The 13,880-nt window shown below is 33.8% G+C and overlaps 2 protein-coding genes across 7 annotated transcripts in view; both read left to right on the top strand.

Moving 5' to 3' along the window:
• Positions 1-922: 922 nt before the first annotated feature.
• On the top strand, positions 923-9,513 carry ak7a (adenylate kinase 7a). 3 transcript variants are annotated; one of them, XM_016562601.1, is made up of 18 exons: positions 923-1,022; positions 1,105-1,257; positions 1,805-1,913; positions 2,083-2,177; positions 2,489-2,599; positions 2,709-2,792; positions 3,694-3,782; positions 3,875-3,965; positions 4,101-4,169; positions 4,268-4,417; positions 4,600-4,728; positions 5,220-5,325; positions 5,495-5,623; positions 5,701-5,766; positions 6,715-6,912; positions 7,079-7,281; positions 9,211-9,369; positions 9,463-9,513. In XM_016562601.1, the coding sequence occupies exons 1-18, from the start codon at positions 942-944 to the stop codon at positions 9,496-9,498; spliced, it is 2,058 nt and encodes a 685-aa protein (XP_016418087.1). In that variant the 5' UTR covers positions 923-941; the 3' UTR covers positions 9,499-9,513. The 3 variants fall into 3 exon arrangements, with proteins under 3 accessions (XP_016418087.1, XP_016418086.1, XP_016418085.1); XM_016562600.1 differs by having other exon boundaries at positions 4,101-4,178; XM_016562599.1 differs by having other exon boundaries at positions 4,101-4,181.
• Positions 9,514-10,246: 733 nt separating this feature from the next.
• papola (poly(A) polymerase alpha) overlaps positions 10,247-13,880 on the top strand; it is a 19,771-nt gene continuing 16,137 nt past the window's right edge. For all 4 annotated transcript variants that reach the window (XM_016562557.1, XM_016562554.1, XM_016562555.1 and 1 more), the window contains exons 1-2: positions 10,247-10,429; positions 11,429-11,599. In XM_016562557.1, coding sequence (XP_016418043.1) covers positions 10,422-10,429; positions 11,429-11,599 — 179 coding nt within the window. In that variant the 5' untranslated portion in view covers positions 10,247-10,421. The remainder of the gene's footprint in view (positions 10,430-11,428; positions 11,600-13,880) is intronic.

Below are 13,880 nucleotides of genomic sequence, written 5' to 3'. Positions count from 1 at the left end.
TTCAGATAGTCGGAACAGTTGCGAATAAAGAAGCAAAAAAACTACGTTTCGCATCTGATGAATATCGGGTTAGTTTATCATTTATCATTTCTTTTGTATTATTGGTGTGTGTTTTTAATTTCTGAACTAAAATTAATTTAGATATTTTTGGAAGCGTAACACTGAAGAAAAATCATTTAAAGAATGAAGGCTAGTTTTGGAATCTTTTATGTATTTATGTTTATTATTTAACGTTAGTAGAAAATAAGAATTATAAAACATGTTATGTTAGAATCATTATTATACTCTTATACCTTTTGTTCTTTTAATATTTTGAATTGTTTTTAGCTTTATTTTTTTGTTTTCATTTAAATGTTTAGTTTTGAAATGTTGTTGTATGCATTTGTCATTTTTATTTAATTTCTTTTATTTTCTTAAATGTGTATATATATAATATTTATAGAGTTTTAGCTTTTAGTTTTAATTACTTTTTCTTATGTGTAAGCCCCTTTGGATAAAAGCGTCTGCTAAATGACAAAGTAAAGTAAAGCAAAGTAAAGTAAGTTTTAAATTGCTGCACTAAACATTGCAACATGCATTACACATCTCCAAACTCAATTAAAACAGAAACTATTACATATAATTATTAAGAGTATCCTAAACAATCCTTAAATTAGGTTAGTTGTGAAATATCTTAAAATAAGTCAATTGGGTCTTGTTTTCTGGCTATGAATTTAATTTGACTTACAAAAAAAAAAATGTCGATTACATTTATTTAAAAACATGTACTTCGTATGACACAATTGTTTTAGGACGCTGTGGAGCCAATAATTAAAATGTTTTAAAAAATATTTTCATAATAAGAATAATAATAATTTAAAAATAGCATAAGCATTTCTTTAAGAAGCGTTGATCGCGAGATTAGCGCGCAGCATGATCTCCATAACAACCAAAAGACAAACATGGCCAACCACAGCGAGAGCCGCACCAGACGAGTCTTTCTCAACAACATCGACTCATATTCGTCCAAATATATCGCCCAGGTAATAGAGACTAACGTTACTAGTCCGTTACATGAATTGCATTAATATCATAAACGGCGTGGTTTAATGTTGCGTTGTTCAGTTCTTGTCCTCATGTGTCGTGGGAGAGTTGCTTAATGATGGAGAGGAGGAGGACAAACACGAGCTCTCTTCAGAAGCCACGCGCTGTCAGATAGTCGGAACAGTTGCGAATAAAGAAGCAAAAAAACTACGTTTCGCATCTGATGAATATCGGGTTAGTTTATCATTTATCATTTCTTTTGTATTATTGGTGTGTGTTTTTAATTTCTGAACTAAAATTAATTTTGATATTTTTGGAAGCGTAACACTGAAGAAAAATCATTTAAAGAATGAAGGCTAGTTTTGGAATCTTTTATGTATTTATGTTTATTATTTAACGTTAGTAGAAAATAAGAATTATAAAACATGTTATGTTAGAATCATTATTATACTCTTATACCTTTTGTTCTTTTAATATTTTGAATTGTTTTTAGCTTTATTAACAATTATTAATATTTGAAAAACTTTTGTCCACCAAATCAAAGTCATGTGGTGCAACCAACATGCAGAAAAAGAAATCAGTAAACAAAAAATTATAGCATAGAATACCCTGCAGACCATGACTGCGTATCAAGGTCAATAAGTCTTTATAATATAATATAATATACAATAATGTCACATTTTATGACAAGGAAACAATCTTTTTTATGTTATTGACCCTGGTAACAAGTCTTAAAACTTAAGAGATCTAGCTCATTACATCTCATCTCATCATATTTCAGTCTCTGAGTCGAGAGGAGCTCCTGCAGTGTCTGATGCAGTGTGATGTTATTGTGTATAATATCACTGAACACAATGATCTCATAGATGAGGCAACATGGGCCATTTCAGGTAATAATTCCTCAAATTTCCAGACTACTTATGGCTGTATCTCAAGTGAGACACATTCAGACCAAAAATGGCAGCTTGCTAGGTTTTGGGGCACGGTCTTAATGCCATTTCATTTCTTGTCAGTTTTTTTCTTTATTCAAAACAAATCTGTCATACTGTATTACCATAGCTCTGCACTCTGAAATTGAACATTTTGGGTCTCCAAAAATGTTCATCCTGCTGTCAACGATCATGACGTGGGCAATGACCAAACCAGCTGATCCTGTGAGTGTTGCTTTTAAACATACAGTGAGGTCCACTTAGAGACCACACTGAAAATCCTTTTTTTTTTTTAATTCAGTTTTAGGATTTGAAAAATGTAAAACAAAAAGCTAGAGATACATTTTTAAATTTTAAATTCTAATTTTTTTCAGTTCAGCTCATCGCTTAAAAATCATTATGCTGATATTATCAATAGGAATGCAAAAGATTTGTATTAGAAAATAATACAAAGTAGAAACATTTTACTAGTTGTCTCGGACTATTACAGTGACCAGACATCATGCTCTTGTTACATTTTCTGATTTTGTCTTAAGGATGAGCCTGACATCCCCTTGACTGAAGATGACTACAAAAGAAGAAGACCACATCCAAACTTTAAGGAACACACCAGCACAGAGAAACTAGTGCTTAAACTGGGGAAGACCGTAATAATCAATCCAGAATCAGAAAACATTTCATATCATTTATTATATGAAACAAACTTAGCATAGCTTAACATATGCAACAAACTTCATGTTTTTGTTTTTTTCTCAGAAAAAGTCAAAGCTGGCTACTTATGTTGTAACATCAGGACTGCAGTATGGCATGGGCGAGAACATCTTCCACTTCTTCTTTAAAGTACTGAAATACTATATACCAGAGCAGTCTATATGAATTTAAAATTAAATTTAAAGGAATAGTTCACCCAGAAATGAAAATTTGCTTAAAACCTACTCACTCAGGTGATCCATGATGTAGATGAGTTTGTTTCTTCATCAAAACAGATTTGCAGAAATGTATTAAATCACTTGCTCACCAAATGGACCCTCTGTGATGAATGGGTGCCGTCAGAATGAGAGTCCAAACAGTTGATAAAAACATCACAATAATCCACAAGTAATACACACAACTCCAATCTATCAATTAACATCTTGTGAAGAAAAATCTGCGTGTTTGTACTTAACAAATCCACAATTAAGATGATTTTAGCCAAAAATACAATCTCTCTATCCATAATGTTGCTTTAGCCAGTGAAAAAGTTGAATCGGGAGAAAAATATGCTCAAATCAAGCACCAAAAACAGTCCAAAATAATTCTAAACAAATATATCTGTGAATTTTGATGTAAGAAGACAACATTGGATGTACGTTTTTACAGGAGGAAGCATTATTATGGATTATGGAATGTATTTAACTTTATATATTTTGGCCAGAAGCGAGGGTTTGAATTGAAAACACCTTGATGGATTTGTTTCTTGCAAACATGCAGCTTTTCACTATGCAGACGTTAATTGATGAACTGGAATTATGTGGATTATTGTGATGTTTTCATCAGCTGTTTGGACTCTCGTTCTGACGGCACCCATTCACTGCAGAGGATCCATTGGTGAGCAAGTGATGTAATGCTACATTTCTCCAAACTGTACATTTCGATGAAGAAAGAAACTCATTTACATCTTGGCCTGGGGTTTAGTACATTTGAACCAAATTTTAATTTTTGGGTGAACTATTTAATTTAAAACGTCTTAATTTTCCTCAAGACAGCTTGGCTCGGAGAGCTTAGCAGCGTTCCTGTTTTTGGGCCTGGGACAAATGTCATTCCTACCATTCACATCCACGACCTTGCTAGGTTTGAAAAATTGCTGTTGATTGATTGGTGTTTTTTTCTTTTAACTTTGTTTCATTTTCATCCTATATTTTGTCATCATTTGCCATTTTTAGAGTGGTCCAAAACATCATTGATCGCAAACCAAAAACACACTATTTCATCGCTGTGGATGATTCCAAGAACACTTTTGAAGACATTGTGAAAGTAATAAATCATCACACATCTTTATGTCTGTGCGATTGCATTCTGTTATACTGAATGTAATGCTCACGCTTAGTTTTGCGATGAGAAAACAGTACTGAAAATCATTAGTAAACATGCAGCTGTCTATTTCCTTAGACCATTGCCTCTACCCTGGGGTCTGGAAAAGTAGAAAACATCCCAAAGGAAGATGCCTATGGCACAAAGGCAATTACAGTAGTGTGTTTTTTGCTGAACATATATTTGTGCCATGTCATAAAACAATATATGAAGGTAATATATCAGATTGTTGTGTATTTTCACAGGAAACTGACCTGCTTTATCTCAGTGTCAACCTTCAGACTGAGTCTGTTTTCTTAAAGGACAGATTAAACGTCCACTGGGAATGTGAATCTGGGATAGTTGATAACATACTTCAAGTGGTGGAGGAATACAAACAGACAAGACAACTGTTGGTAAGTTTTGATAACTCTTTGCGATGGAAGCTAGTGTAATCAGATATATCAGAAATAAGATCATAATTTTTGTATTGTTTAATAGCTTTTAGCATTGTTTTAATAATATGAAGAGATTTCTAAACAATATAGTCTTGCAAAACATTCTTACATACTTCTATTTTGCATTTAATTCCCTTCAGCCAATAAAAATCTGTCTTCTTGGGCCCCCTGCTGTTGGTAAAAGCTCAGTTGCAGTAAAGTTGTGCAGATATTACAAACTTCATAATATTGACGTCAGTGAAACCGTCAACGAGAAAGTCAGACAGTTGGTGAGTATGTAACTTCTACATAACTTCTCAAAATTGGTTTGTTTAGATGTGACAGTAGAGACGCAGCTGTTTTCAATTGATAATGACTGATTTCTAATTTCAAGCGATTTTATTGATGATAAAGCACAGCATTAGCATATTAGAATGATTTCTGAAAGATCAAGTGACAGGGAAGAAAAATGCAGCTTTGCTATAATATGAATAAATAGCATTTTTGAAATATATGAAAATAGAAAGTTTTAATAATATTTCACAGTTTTACTGCCGTTACTTGTATTGTTAATCAAATAAATGCAGCCTTGGTGAGCATAAGAGACTTCTTTGCAAAAACATTTAAAAAGCGTTTGAACAGTAGTGTTGTTCGACAGTTGCAGGACTTAAAAATGCGAAACTTTTTTACTTTGTAGAAAACAGAAGCATTTTCGCTAGCACAAACCTTTTGGCCCCTGTCTATGAAGCTGTCTTTTGAATGTACAGTATGTGTTTTTCAGGAGGAATTGCTTGAGGGAAATGAGAAGACGAGTGAGAACGAGGAAATGCTCATTAGTGCTGAAGCGCAGCTTAAAACGCTAAAGAACAACATGCTTCTGAATGATGGTATGCATTCAATTATGCTTTGACGTTATCCATTTTTATGTGACTAAAGACATCGTTTGTTATTGTTCGGAAAATGCTATTGTATGACGGTGGATTTATTACAGATATATGTAATAAATCTGATATGGCCAGTGTTACTTATTCCAGTTTTTATGATGTTTTCTGACAGGTCAGTTGGACGATCGTCATGTAATGCATATCATAAGAGAGAAGCTAAACTCAAAGCCTTGCAGAAATCAAGGATTTGTTCTGGATGGTTACCCAAAGACCTATACACAGGCTAAAGAGCTTTTCCATGGTCAGCTATATTCTTTGAAACAAAAACCCCTAAATGGAAAAAATGTATTTACCTGTAACTTCTGAAATGTTTTCCAGATGAAAACATGGAAGTAGAAGACACAAGATCGACAATACCCCAATATAGCAAAGTGTTGGTTCCAGGTTAGAAATCTCAGAACCTACATACAGAGATATTTCGATTCTTAACCTGCATACAGACGTATTTCTATTCTTTTGTTTAAAAAATAAAAAAAATAACATAACATGATGCAGTCTCCAAACATCTTAGTAATATAATTAAAACAATAATTTAATGCTTGTTGTTAATGTTCACATAATAAAGGGTTATGGCAATAATAATGATATATTGGGAAATAATTATAATCACTGAGATGCTCTTTCAGCTTCTATGTCTTGTTTGTTTCCTGGAAATACTACTCTTCATAGTTGTTTTTTTAAATAAATAAAAATCCAGCCAGGATACATTAAAAGTCTACAAGTGCTATAACAAGTCTCAGTTAGCCTAAAACAGCACATGTAGCAAGGTCTTTTTTATTATTATTATTATATAAATAAAAAGAAAACAGATAGAATAGAAAAATAATAGAGCAAGCTAGTGTTAGAGGCCTTTTTTTTGCTTTTTGTTAATTGTATAATAAATAAAAAGAAAACAAATAGATAGAATACAAAAGGATTAGAGAAGCTAGTGTTCGTTTTTTTTTATTCTTCTGTTTTTCTATTCTGCAATCCTGAAAAGCACCAAATCATCAGCATAATAGAATGATTTCTGAAGGATCATGTACTGTAACACTGAAGACTGGAGTAATGACTGCTGAAAATTCACCATCACAGGAATAAATGACATTTTTACAAAATATATAAAAATAGAAAACTGTCATATGAATTCAAATATTACTGTTAAAAATAAAAAAATAATAATGCAGCTTTCAGTGAGCATGAAAGACTTTTTTTTTTCAAAAACATTAAACAATCTCACCCCAAACCTTTTAATGGCACTGTACTATGTATGTGTCACATCATGGAAGTAAAATTGGGTTGGCGAATGCTATTACTGTACATGTTAACAACCACAGGTCTTTTCACCTACAGACTTCGTCATCTCGCTGGATGCCACTGATGAGTTTCTGAAAGAGCGTGTTCGGAGTCTTCCACAGAATGTGGCAGAAGAGATGCATTACACTCAAGATGAGTTTACAGCGAGTCTTGCCAAATTTAGGGAGACTTTGGCAGAAGACGAGTCTGTGCTTGACTATTTCGATTACCTGGAAATCCACCCGGAACACATTGGTTAGAACCCAAACTATCATACTTATTTTTTTGTGCTCACATAAGAAAATTGTATTCTATCAAAGTACAACTTTCTCTATTCAAAGTGAATTGACAGATAAGCTGGTTGTTATGAAGCAGGGCGGTATTGTTATTGAGAATAGCATTTTCATGTTGTCATTTTCAGACTGTGAGAATGTGGACACAGTGGAGAAGATCATTAAGACAGTGGGGCGTCCGAAGAACTACGGTCTGAGTCCAGAGGAAATGGAGGAAGAGAGGAAGAGGAAAGAAGATGAGCGGCACCTGCAACTGAAACAGGAGGAAGTTGAGAAGGAACTCAGGCAGAGATTGGAGAATGATAAAATGACTGCTCTTTTGGAGGAATGGGTAAATTTGACCTAATGTTAAAACAAAACATCAATCCTTTGCTCCAACCCTAATACTACAGGTGACCCACAAATAGGGGTGTGCGATATTGACAAAAAATTATATCTCGATATTTTATGGGATTTTATCGATAACGATAATTAGACGATATTTTGCTGAGTGTGTTATTGTGCTGGTACCTTAAGGACTGCCGAAGACAGCTGACTCCTAATGTTTTTAATATTCTTCATATTCTGTGTGGTGGTCAGTTCATACTGATAAGTACTGAAATCCAATAAGTTTAAACTGATTTTTGCATTTTATGGGCATTTTAACCTTTATAAAGCCATTTTTTCTAAAAGTGTCCATTATCTTTTGAGTCAAATTCTTACATTTAATCAGGGAATTGAGTCTAGACTTCACGTAATGCGCTCTGTAGGGATGTTTTGAATGGTTTTTGCAAAATACTCAATAATGTCAAATCGCACATCGTTAAAACAACAATTACGATATTATCGCAGACGATATATATCGCACACCCCTACCCACAAATATAATAGAAAAGTGAAGTTCTCCCAGGAGAATTCAACTGTTTTTTGTTTTCCTGTAATATTTATGTATTGGTTGTAAAATATCAGTATTTGGTGACCACACGTTTTATAATAGCTTTAAAGGTGACATATCATGAAAATCTGACTTTTCCAGGTTTTAAGTGCTATAATCAGGTCCCCAGTGCATCTACCAACCAAGGAAATGTGAAAAAGATTAACCCAGTAACTTTGTTTTGGGAAGCCTTTTTCTGCAAGCGTCTGAGAAAACGAGCGCGTTTGATTTTGCTCACTTGGTGACGTGGCAAAGGGATCTCATTATAATATTACCACCCCTTAAAGGGGTCATATGATGCTGCTAAAAAGAACATTATTTTGTGTATTTGGTGTAATGAAATGTGTTTATGCGGTTTAAAGTAAAAAAAACACATTATTTTCCACATACTGTACATAACCGTATATCAGAAGTTTAAACTCGTATGGTTTAAAACGCATGATTTCAGCGCGATTAACATGATAATCAGAACCAACAGATGTTTTTTAGCAGGTACGAGCTGTAATGGTGCAGCTCTATTCTGGAAAAGGGGGCGTGGAGCAGCAGCTCATTTGCATTTAAAGAGACAGGCCCGAAAAAAACAGCGTGTTTCTGGTTCCACTCAAAATAGGCATTTTCAAAATGATATAATAAATGATCTGTGGAGTATTTTGAGCTGAAACTTCACATACACCTTCTGGGGACACCAGAGACTTATATTACATATTGTAAAAAGGGGCATAATATGTCTCCTTTAAGTCAATGTGTACAAAGGTTTGGGGTCGGCAAGATTGTTATAATGTTTTTGAGCAAAGTCTCTTATGCTCACATTGGCTTTATTTAATTAATTAAAAACAGTAAAAAGTAATATTGTGAAATATTACTACGATTTAAAATAACTCTTTTCTATTTTAATAACTTTAAAATGTAATTTATTCCTGTGATGCAAAGCTGAATTTTGAGCATCATTACTCCAGTCTTCAGTATCACATAATTCTTGAACTCATTCTAATATGCTGATTCATTGCTCAAAAACATGTCTTACTATTATCAGTGAAAACAGTTGTGCTGCTTAACTGTTTTTGTAGAAACCGTGATGCATTTTTTTAGGATTCAGGGAAACATGCATTTTTTTCAGGATTCTTTGATAAATAGAAAGTTAAAAAGAACAACATTTATTTGAAATTAATTTTTTTGTAACAATGTACAAGTCTTTTCTGTAATTTTTTATCAATTTAATGCATCCTTGCTGAATATAATTATTAAGTTTATTTTCAAAAAATAAATAAATCTGACCTCACACAAGCAAAAGCCTTCTGTTACCCTAGTAACGACTACATTGTTCAGCTTGTTGATATATATTTTCAGAACAGGAACATGGCCGAGGTGAAGAAGCAGGAACATGAGCTATTAGAGACACGATCTGTCCCCATGAGACACTACCTGATGAAATACGTCATGCCTACTGTCATACAAGGACTGATGGACTGCTGTAAGGTCAAGCCTGATGACCCTGTGGACTTTTTGGTAACACTTCTCATAGACTTCATATCACGTGTTCTATTTAACAACATATTATTTCTGTTTACTTTGTGTCATATTTTCTTTACTCCATTTCAGGCTGAATACCTCTTCAGGAACAACTCAGATGATTAGCTCACTCTGCTATTGTAGTTTAAATGTACAATAAAAATAAGTTATTTCATTAAGGATGCGTTTCTGTGTCTTTATTTAATGACTTACTGTATTTTTTATACACTATTTAAGTGAAAACAGGTGCTAGTTAAAGATTCACAAGTAATTATTTTCACATTAAAGAACCACCTCCCCACTGGGGACTACATCACATGCTCATCTTTGCTTTGTAATTTGACCAAGTTATTAAGTTTATAATATATTATATAATTTGGTACATTTCCAGTGGTCAAGCTACTTTATATTTTTCTTAAATATATACATGCATTTGTGTGTATTTATATACATAATAAATATACACAGTACACATATATAAACAAAAACTTTTATTTTGGATGTGATTAATCGTGATTAATCGTTTGACAGCACTAATATAGTCAGTATGGCAAAAAATAATACGTGAAACAGTGGAAATGCTAAATGTTTCAATGGTGTGCTGTAAAAAAAAGTTATTTTCAATTTCAAACTGATGTCTAATGAATTAATAAATCAATAAATAAATAATAAAAAGCATTAAAATAGCTTAAGGTGCAGCTATGCTATAAGGAATAAAATATTAAATGTAATTTAATGGAGAAATGTTTTGAAATGTTCGTGACAATGTTATTGGAAAATATATATAAGATTTTTAGCTAGTTGCTGTCCCTTTAAATAGAAATCTTTCAAAATAGGTTAGAAAAACAAGACGCAGGTCAACTGCGTCAGCGAGGGATGCGTCATGGCGTCACTTCCTGTACCAATTGGCAGTTGCTGTTGCCGGAGCGCCATGTTGGTTCAAACAAAAGAAACAACTCCATTGCCTTCATAACAGTTCATGACAGGCTGGAACGCAATGGCGGAATATAACCTGCTTCTCAGCTTCTCATAAGCCGGAGATTTTCATAATGCCTTTGTAAGTATCTCGTCGGAGTTTGAAGACAAGCGTGATCAAAGCAAACGCGAGGTCTTGGGCCTTATGTTACGAATCGGTCGCAAACTCGACACGTTTATCAAAGCATTTAACGATGCTGTTTCGTTGTTGAACTAGTTTACATTGCATTAATTTCGAAATTAACTTGCCATTATGCAGCAGGTAATGAAATAAAATGATCAACAGGCCATCAGAAGTAGAAATCGGGCTCATAGTAAGCACGCTGGTTTGTATGATTAGATTTTAAATCTGTATCATTCAGTGGTTGCTGAACTTTGTTTAGATATGTAACGTTAACTGTTAACTTAGTGCACGTATAGATGTAGTTCAGTTACTTCATACTAATACCCTTCAAGGGGGCGTTCACACAAGACGCGTTCTAGCGTACTAAACAACTAACGTTAGACGAAGCGCAGCCGAACAGAACAAAAGCGTTTATAAAAGCTGAACTAGCCTATTTTTATCATGATATGGCGGACGCGGATTGCGCGCGATCCTAAGAAAAACAGCGAGGCTTAACACATAAACAATAGAAGCTATTAAAATATTACGCTTCATGTTAAAATATTACGCTTCATGTGAACGCCCCAAAGACAACGGTCACACAGTCTGTTATTCAAAATATTTGTCATACTTTGTGCACTTAGAAGTCACAAAGTGGTCGTTTACATGGAAATGTCTCCACCAAACTGAGTTTTGAATATAGAAATCAAAACAAATGGATTTCTATATTCTCTTGCAAAGTATTAAAGAATTAATTGTATGTGTAAAGGTAGCTTCCTAACTATCTTGAACTTATTTTATTAGACTTTTGTATTTTTTGACATCACCATGGTCAGGTGTTTGAATGCTGAATTTTCATAACATTCCAGTAATTTGTTATTATAATAATAATTTTGAGCTCTACAGAGATGTGAACAGCTCCTGTGATCACGTTATGTTTCTGTTGAGTCTGACAATTCATGTTTGACCTTTTCACAGTCCAATTACCAGTCAGGTGCAAACAGCCCAGCAGACCCCAAAGCATTATGGGATCACATCTCCTATCAGCTTGGCACTACCTAAAGAGGCCGATCTGGTTCTCGCGCGGAAGCTGACAGAGACGCTCCGACCTTTCGGCGTCTTTGAGGAGGAGCTAGAGCTGCAGCGGAGGTAAATGAGATACTATTCACTAAGGCTGGGTAAAAAAAAATATCGATATCTCGATTTTAATCGATTCTCACTTTTACGAAACGATAATGATTCTTAAATCCCAAGAATCGATTAGTCTAACCTGTTTTCAGTTAATGGACGGAACATTGAAGGGCACCTCCTATCCAATATATCACAATAAGCATTGTGCTTTGGTACTTTTAATATGAAAAAGTCTCAGATTTCAAATTCTGTCCATTGTATTGCAGTATTTAAACAATAAATGCTGTTTTGGTGTTTAATGTGAAGTGACAGATCGCTGTAGCGCCTCAGTTCAATAAAAGCGGCACCACGTAGCGCACGTGAACTGATCATCTCCTCCAAAATAAACATGACTAAACATCTGAAGGTGAGCTAACAGAAAGAGTACAACTTTACAATCCGTAGCCTGTCTCATGTAATCGTTAAATCAGTGTTTCAGCCGCGCAAAGACGTCAATATAACGGCTTGTACACAGTATGTCACGTAACGTCACATTTACCTCAGAAAAAACATATTCGGTGATCATAAACTCATTAGTCAGCTAGAAAAATAAACTGTAGAGAGGGGCATTTTGCTAAATATGCACCATATAATATATTCAATATAATTTTTTACTGTTTTTCAATGTTTAATTTATATTTTTTTTGACAGCCACAATTTAAATGGTTATATTTAAAAGAAAAAGAAAAAAAAAGCGAATTGAAGCAGAAATATTATGTAATTAACTTTTATTATAAAAACTTCATTAAGTGTAATTAAAGCAGTTGTATAGCCTAAAAAAATCAGTCAGTTTTAACCTTCAATATTATAGTAATGTAGTACCAACTGACTCTCATGTATATTTTACAGCATTAGTTAAGAATTTTTTTCCTTAAGAAAATTTGGCATGTGTACCTGATATATATATCCAAAATAATCGATATTGAATCGAATCAAATCGCAAGCTTGGGAATGAGAATCGAATTGTGAAATTTGTTTCAAAACCCAGCCCTACTGTAAATCACACATCTATGTGGTTTATGCATTTTGAGACTTAGATTGTGTTTGAGATCATCAGCTGGTTGGTTACTGTTACTTTTAATGAACATGCACAAAGTTCATCAAATTCATTTCTTGGGTTTTCCCACCAAATTGATGTCACTTCCCAGAGGATTATGTGACTAAGCATTGATTCAGTGACTAAGCGTTGAGTCAGTGATGACGTTACTGAATCAACAATGAACTTTAACTGAAAAATTGACTGTTATTGTCCTAATGCATTATTGACCAACTATTTCCCGGTTTGACACTGTAAAGCTGCTTTGACACAATCTGTGTTATATAAAGCGCTATATAAATAAAGGTGACTTGACTTTTGTTAAAGTTTTTACAAAAGTGTAAAATAATTTAAAATCAATTAAAATTTGGCAACCGTAACAGCATTCCCAAGAAAGCATGTTTTGTTTGAAACTTTACAAAAAGGACTAAATGAAGAAACAAATAGGATATTTTTTATTTTACCAGGTGGTATTAGAAGTTACCACAGCACCCAGGAACCATAATGGCAACATTCACTGAAATCAAAGTAGTAAAATTATTTAGCACTGACGTCTACACTGCTGTTCAAAAGTTTGGGGTCAGTAATTTTATCATTAAAAAAAAAAATAACAAGGATACATTTTGCTCAAAAGTGACAGCAAAGACATACATTATAGTGTTACAAAAAAAATCTATTTGAAATAAATGCTGTTCTATTGAACTGATCAAGAAATATTAAACATTCATCAAAGATTGGTGTTAAAAATGTATCCCAAAATGTTGTTTTCACAAAAATATTAAGCAGTATAACAGTATAATTTTCAGCAATGATTATAATAATTTATTATTCTTGACATGTGACACTGAAGACTGGAGTAATGGCTGCTTTAAAATTTTAAAATCTATTAAAACAGAAAAGAAGTTATTTTATAAAAATTATTTAAAGGTGAGGTATGTATTTTTTCAAAAACGCTTTAGAAAACTGAGTCGGGCTGAGTACCAAAACAAACTTGTAGCCAATCAGCAGTAAGGGGCGTGTCTACTCATGATGTGGAGGAGAGAGAGCTCCGTTCACAGGACGGACATTAGCCGAGCCGAGCGACAGAAAGATCGAGATGGCGGATAAAAAAACAAGAGAGGAAAACGTCTGCGGAACAAAAGAAGGCTAACGATAAGGCAAGAAGTAGGACCCGTGTAAATATCAGATCAGCTTTCCAGCGCTGGAGAGAACTCAAGGAGCGGA

Source organism: Sinocyclocheilus rhinocerous, unplaced genomic scaffold (assembly GCF_001515625.1).
Source record: "Sinocyclocheilus rhinocerous isolate Xijiao unplaced genomic scaffold, SAMN03320098_v1.1 scaffold769, whole genome shotgun sequence".
In the NCBI taxonomy this organism is placed as follows: domain Eukaryota; kingdom Metazoa; phylum Chordata; class Actinopteri; order Cypriniformes; family Cyprinidae; genus Sinocyclocheilus; species Sinocyclocheilus rhinocerous.
This window is presented reverse-complemented; position numbering and strand designations above follow the sequence as displayed.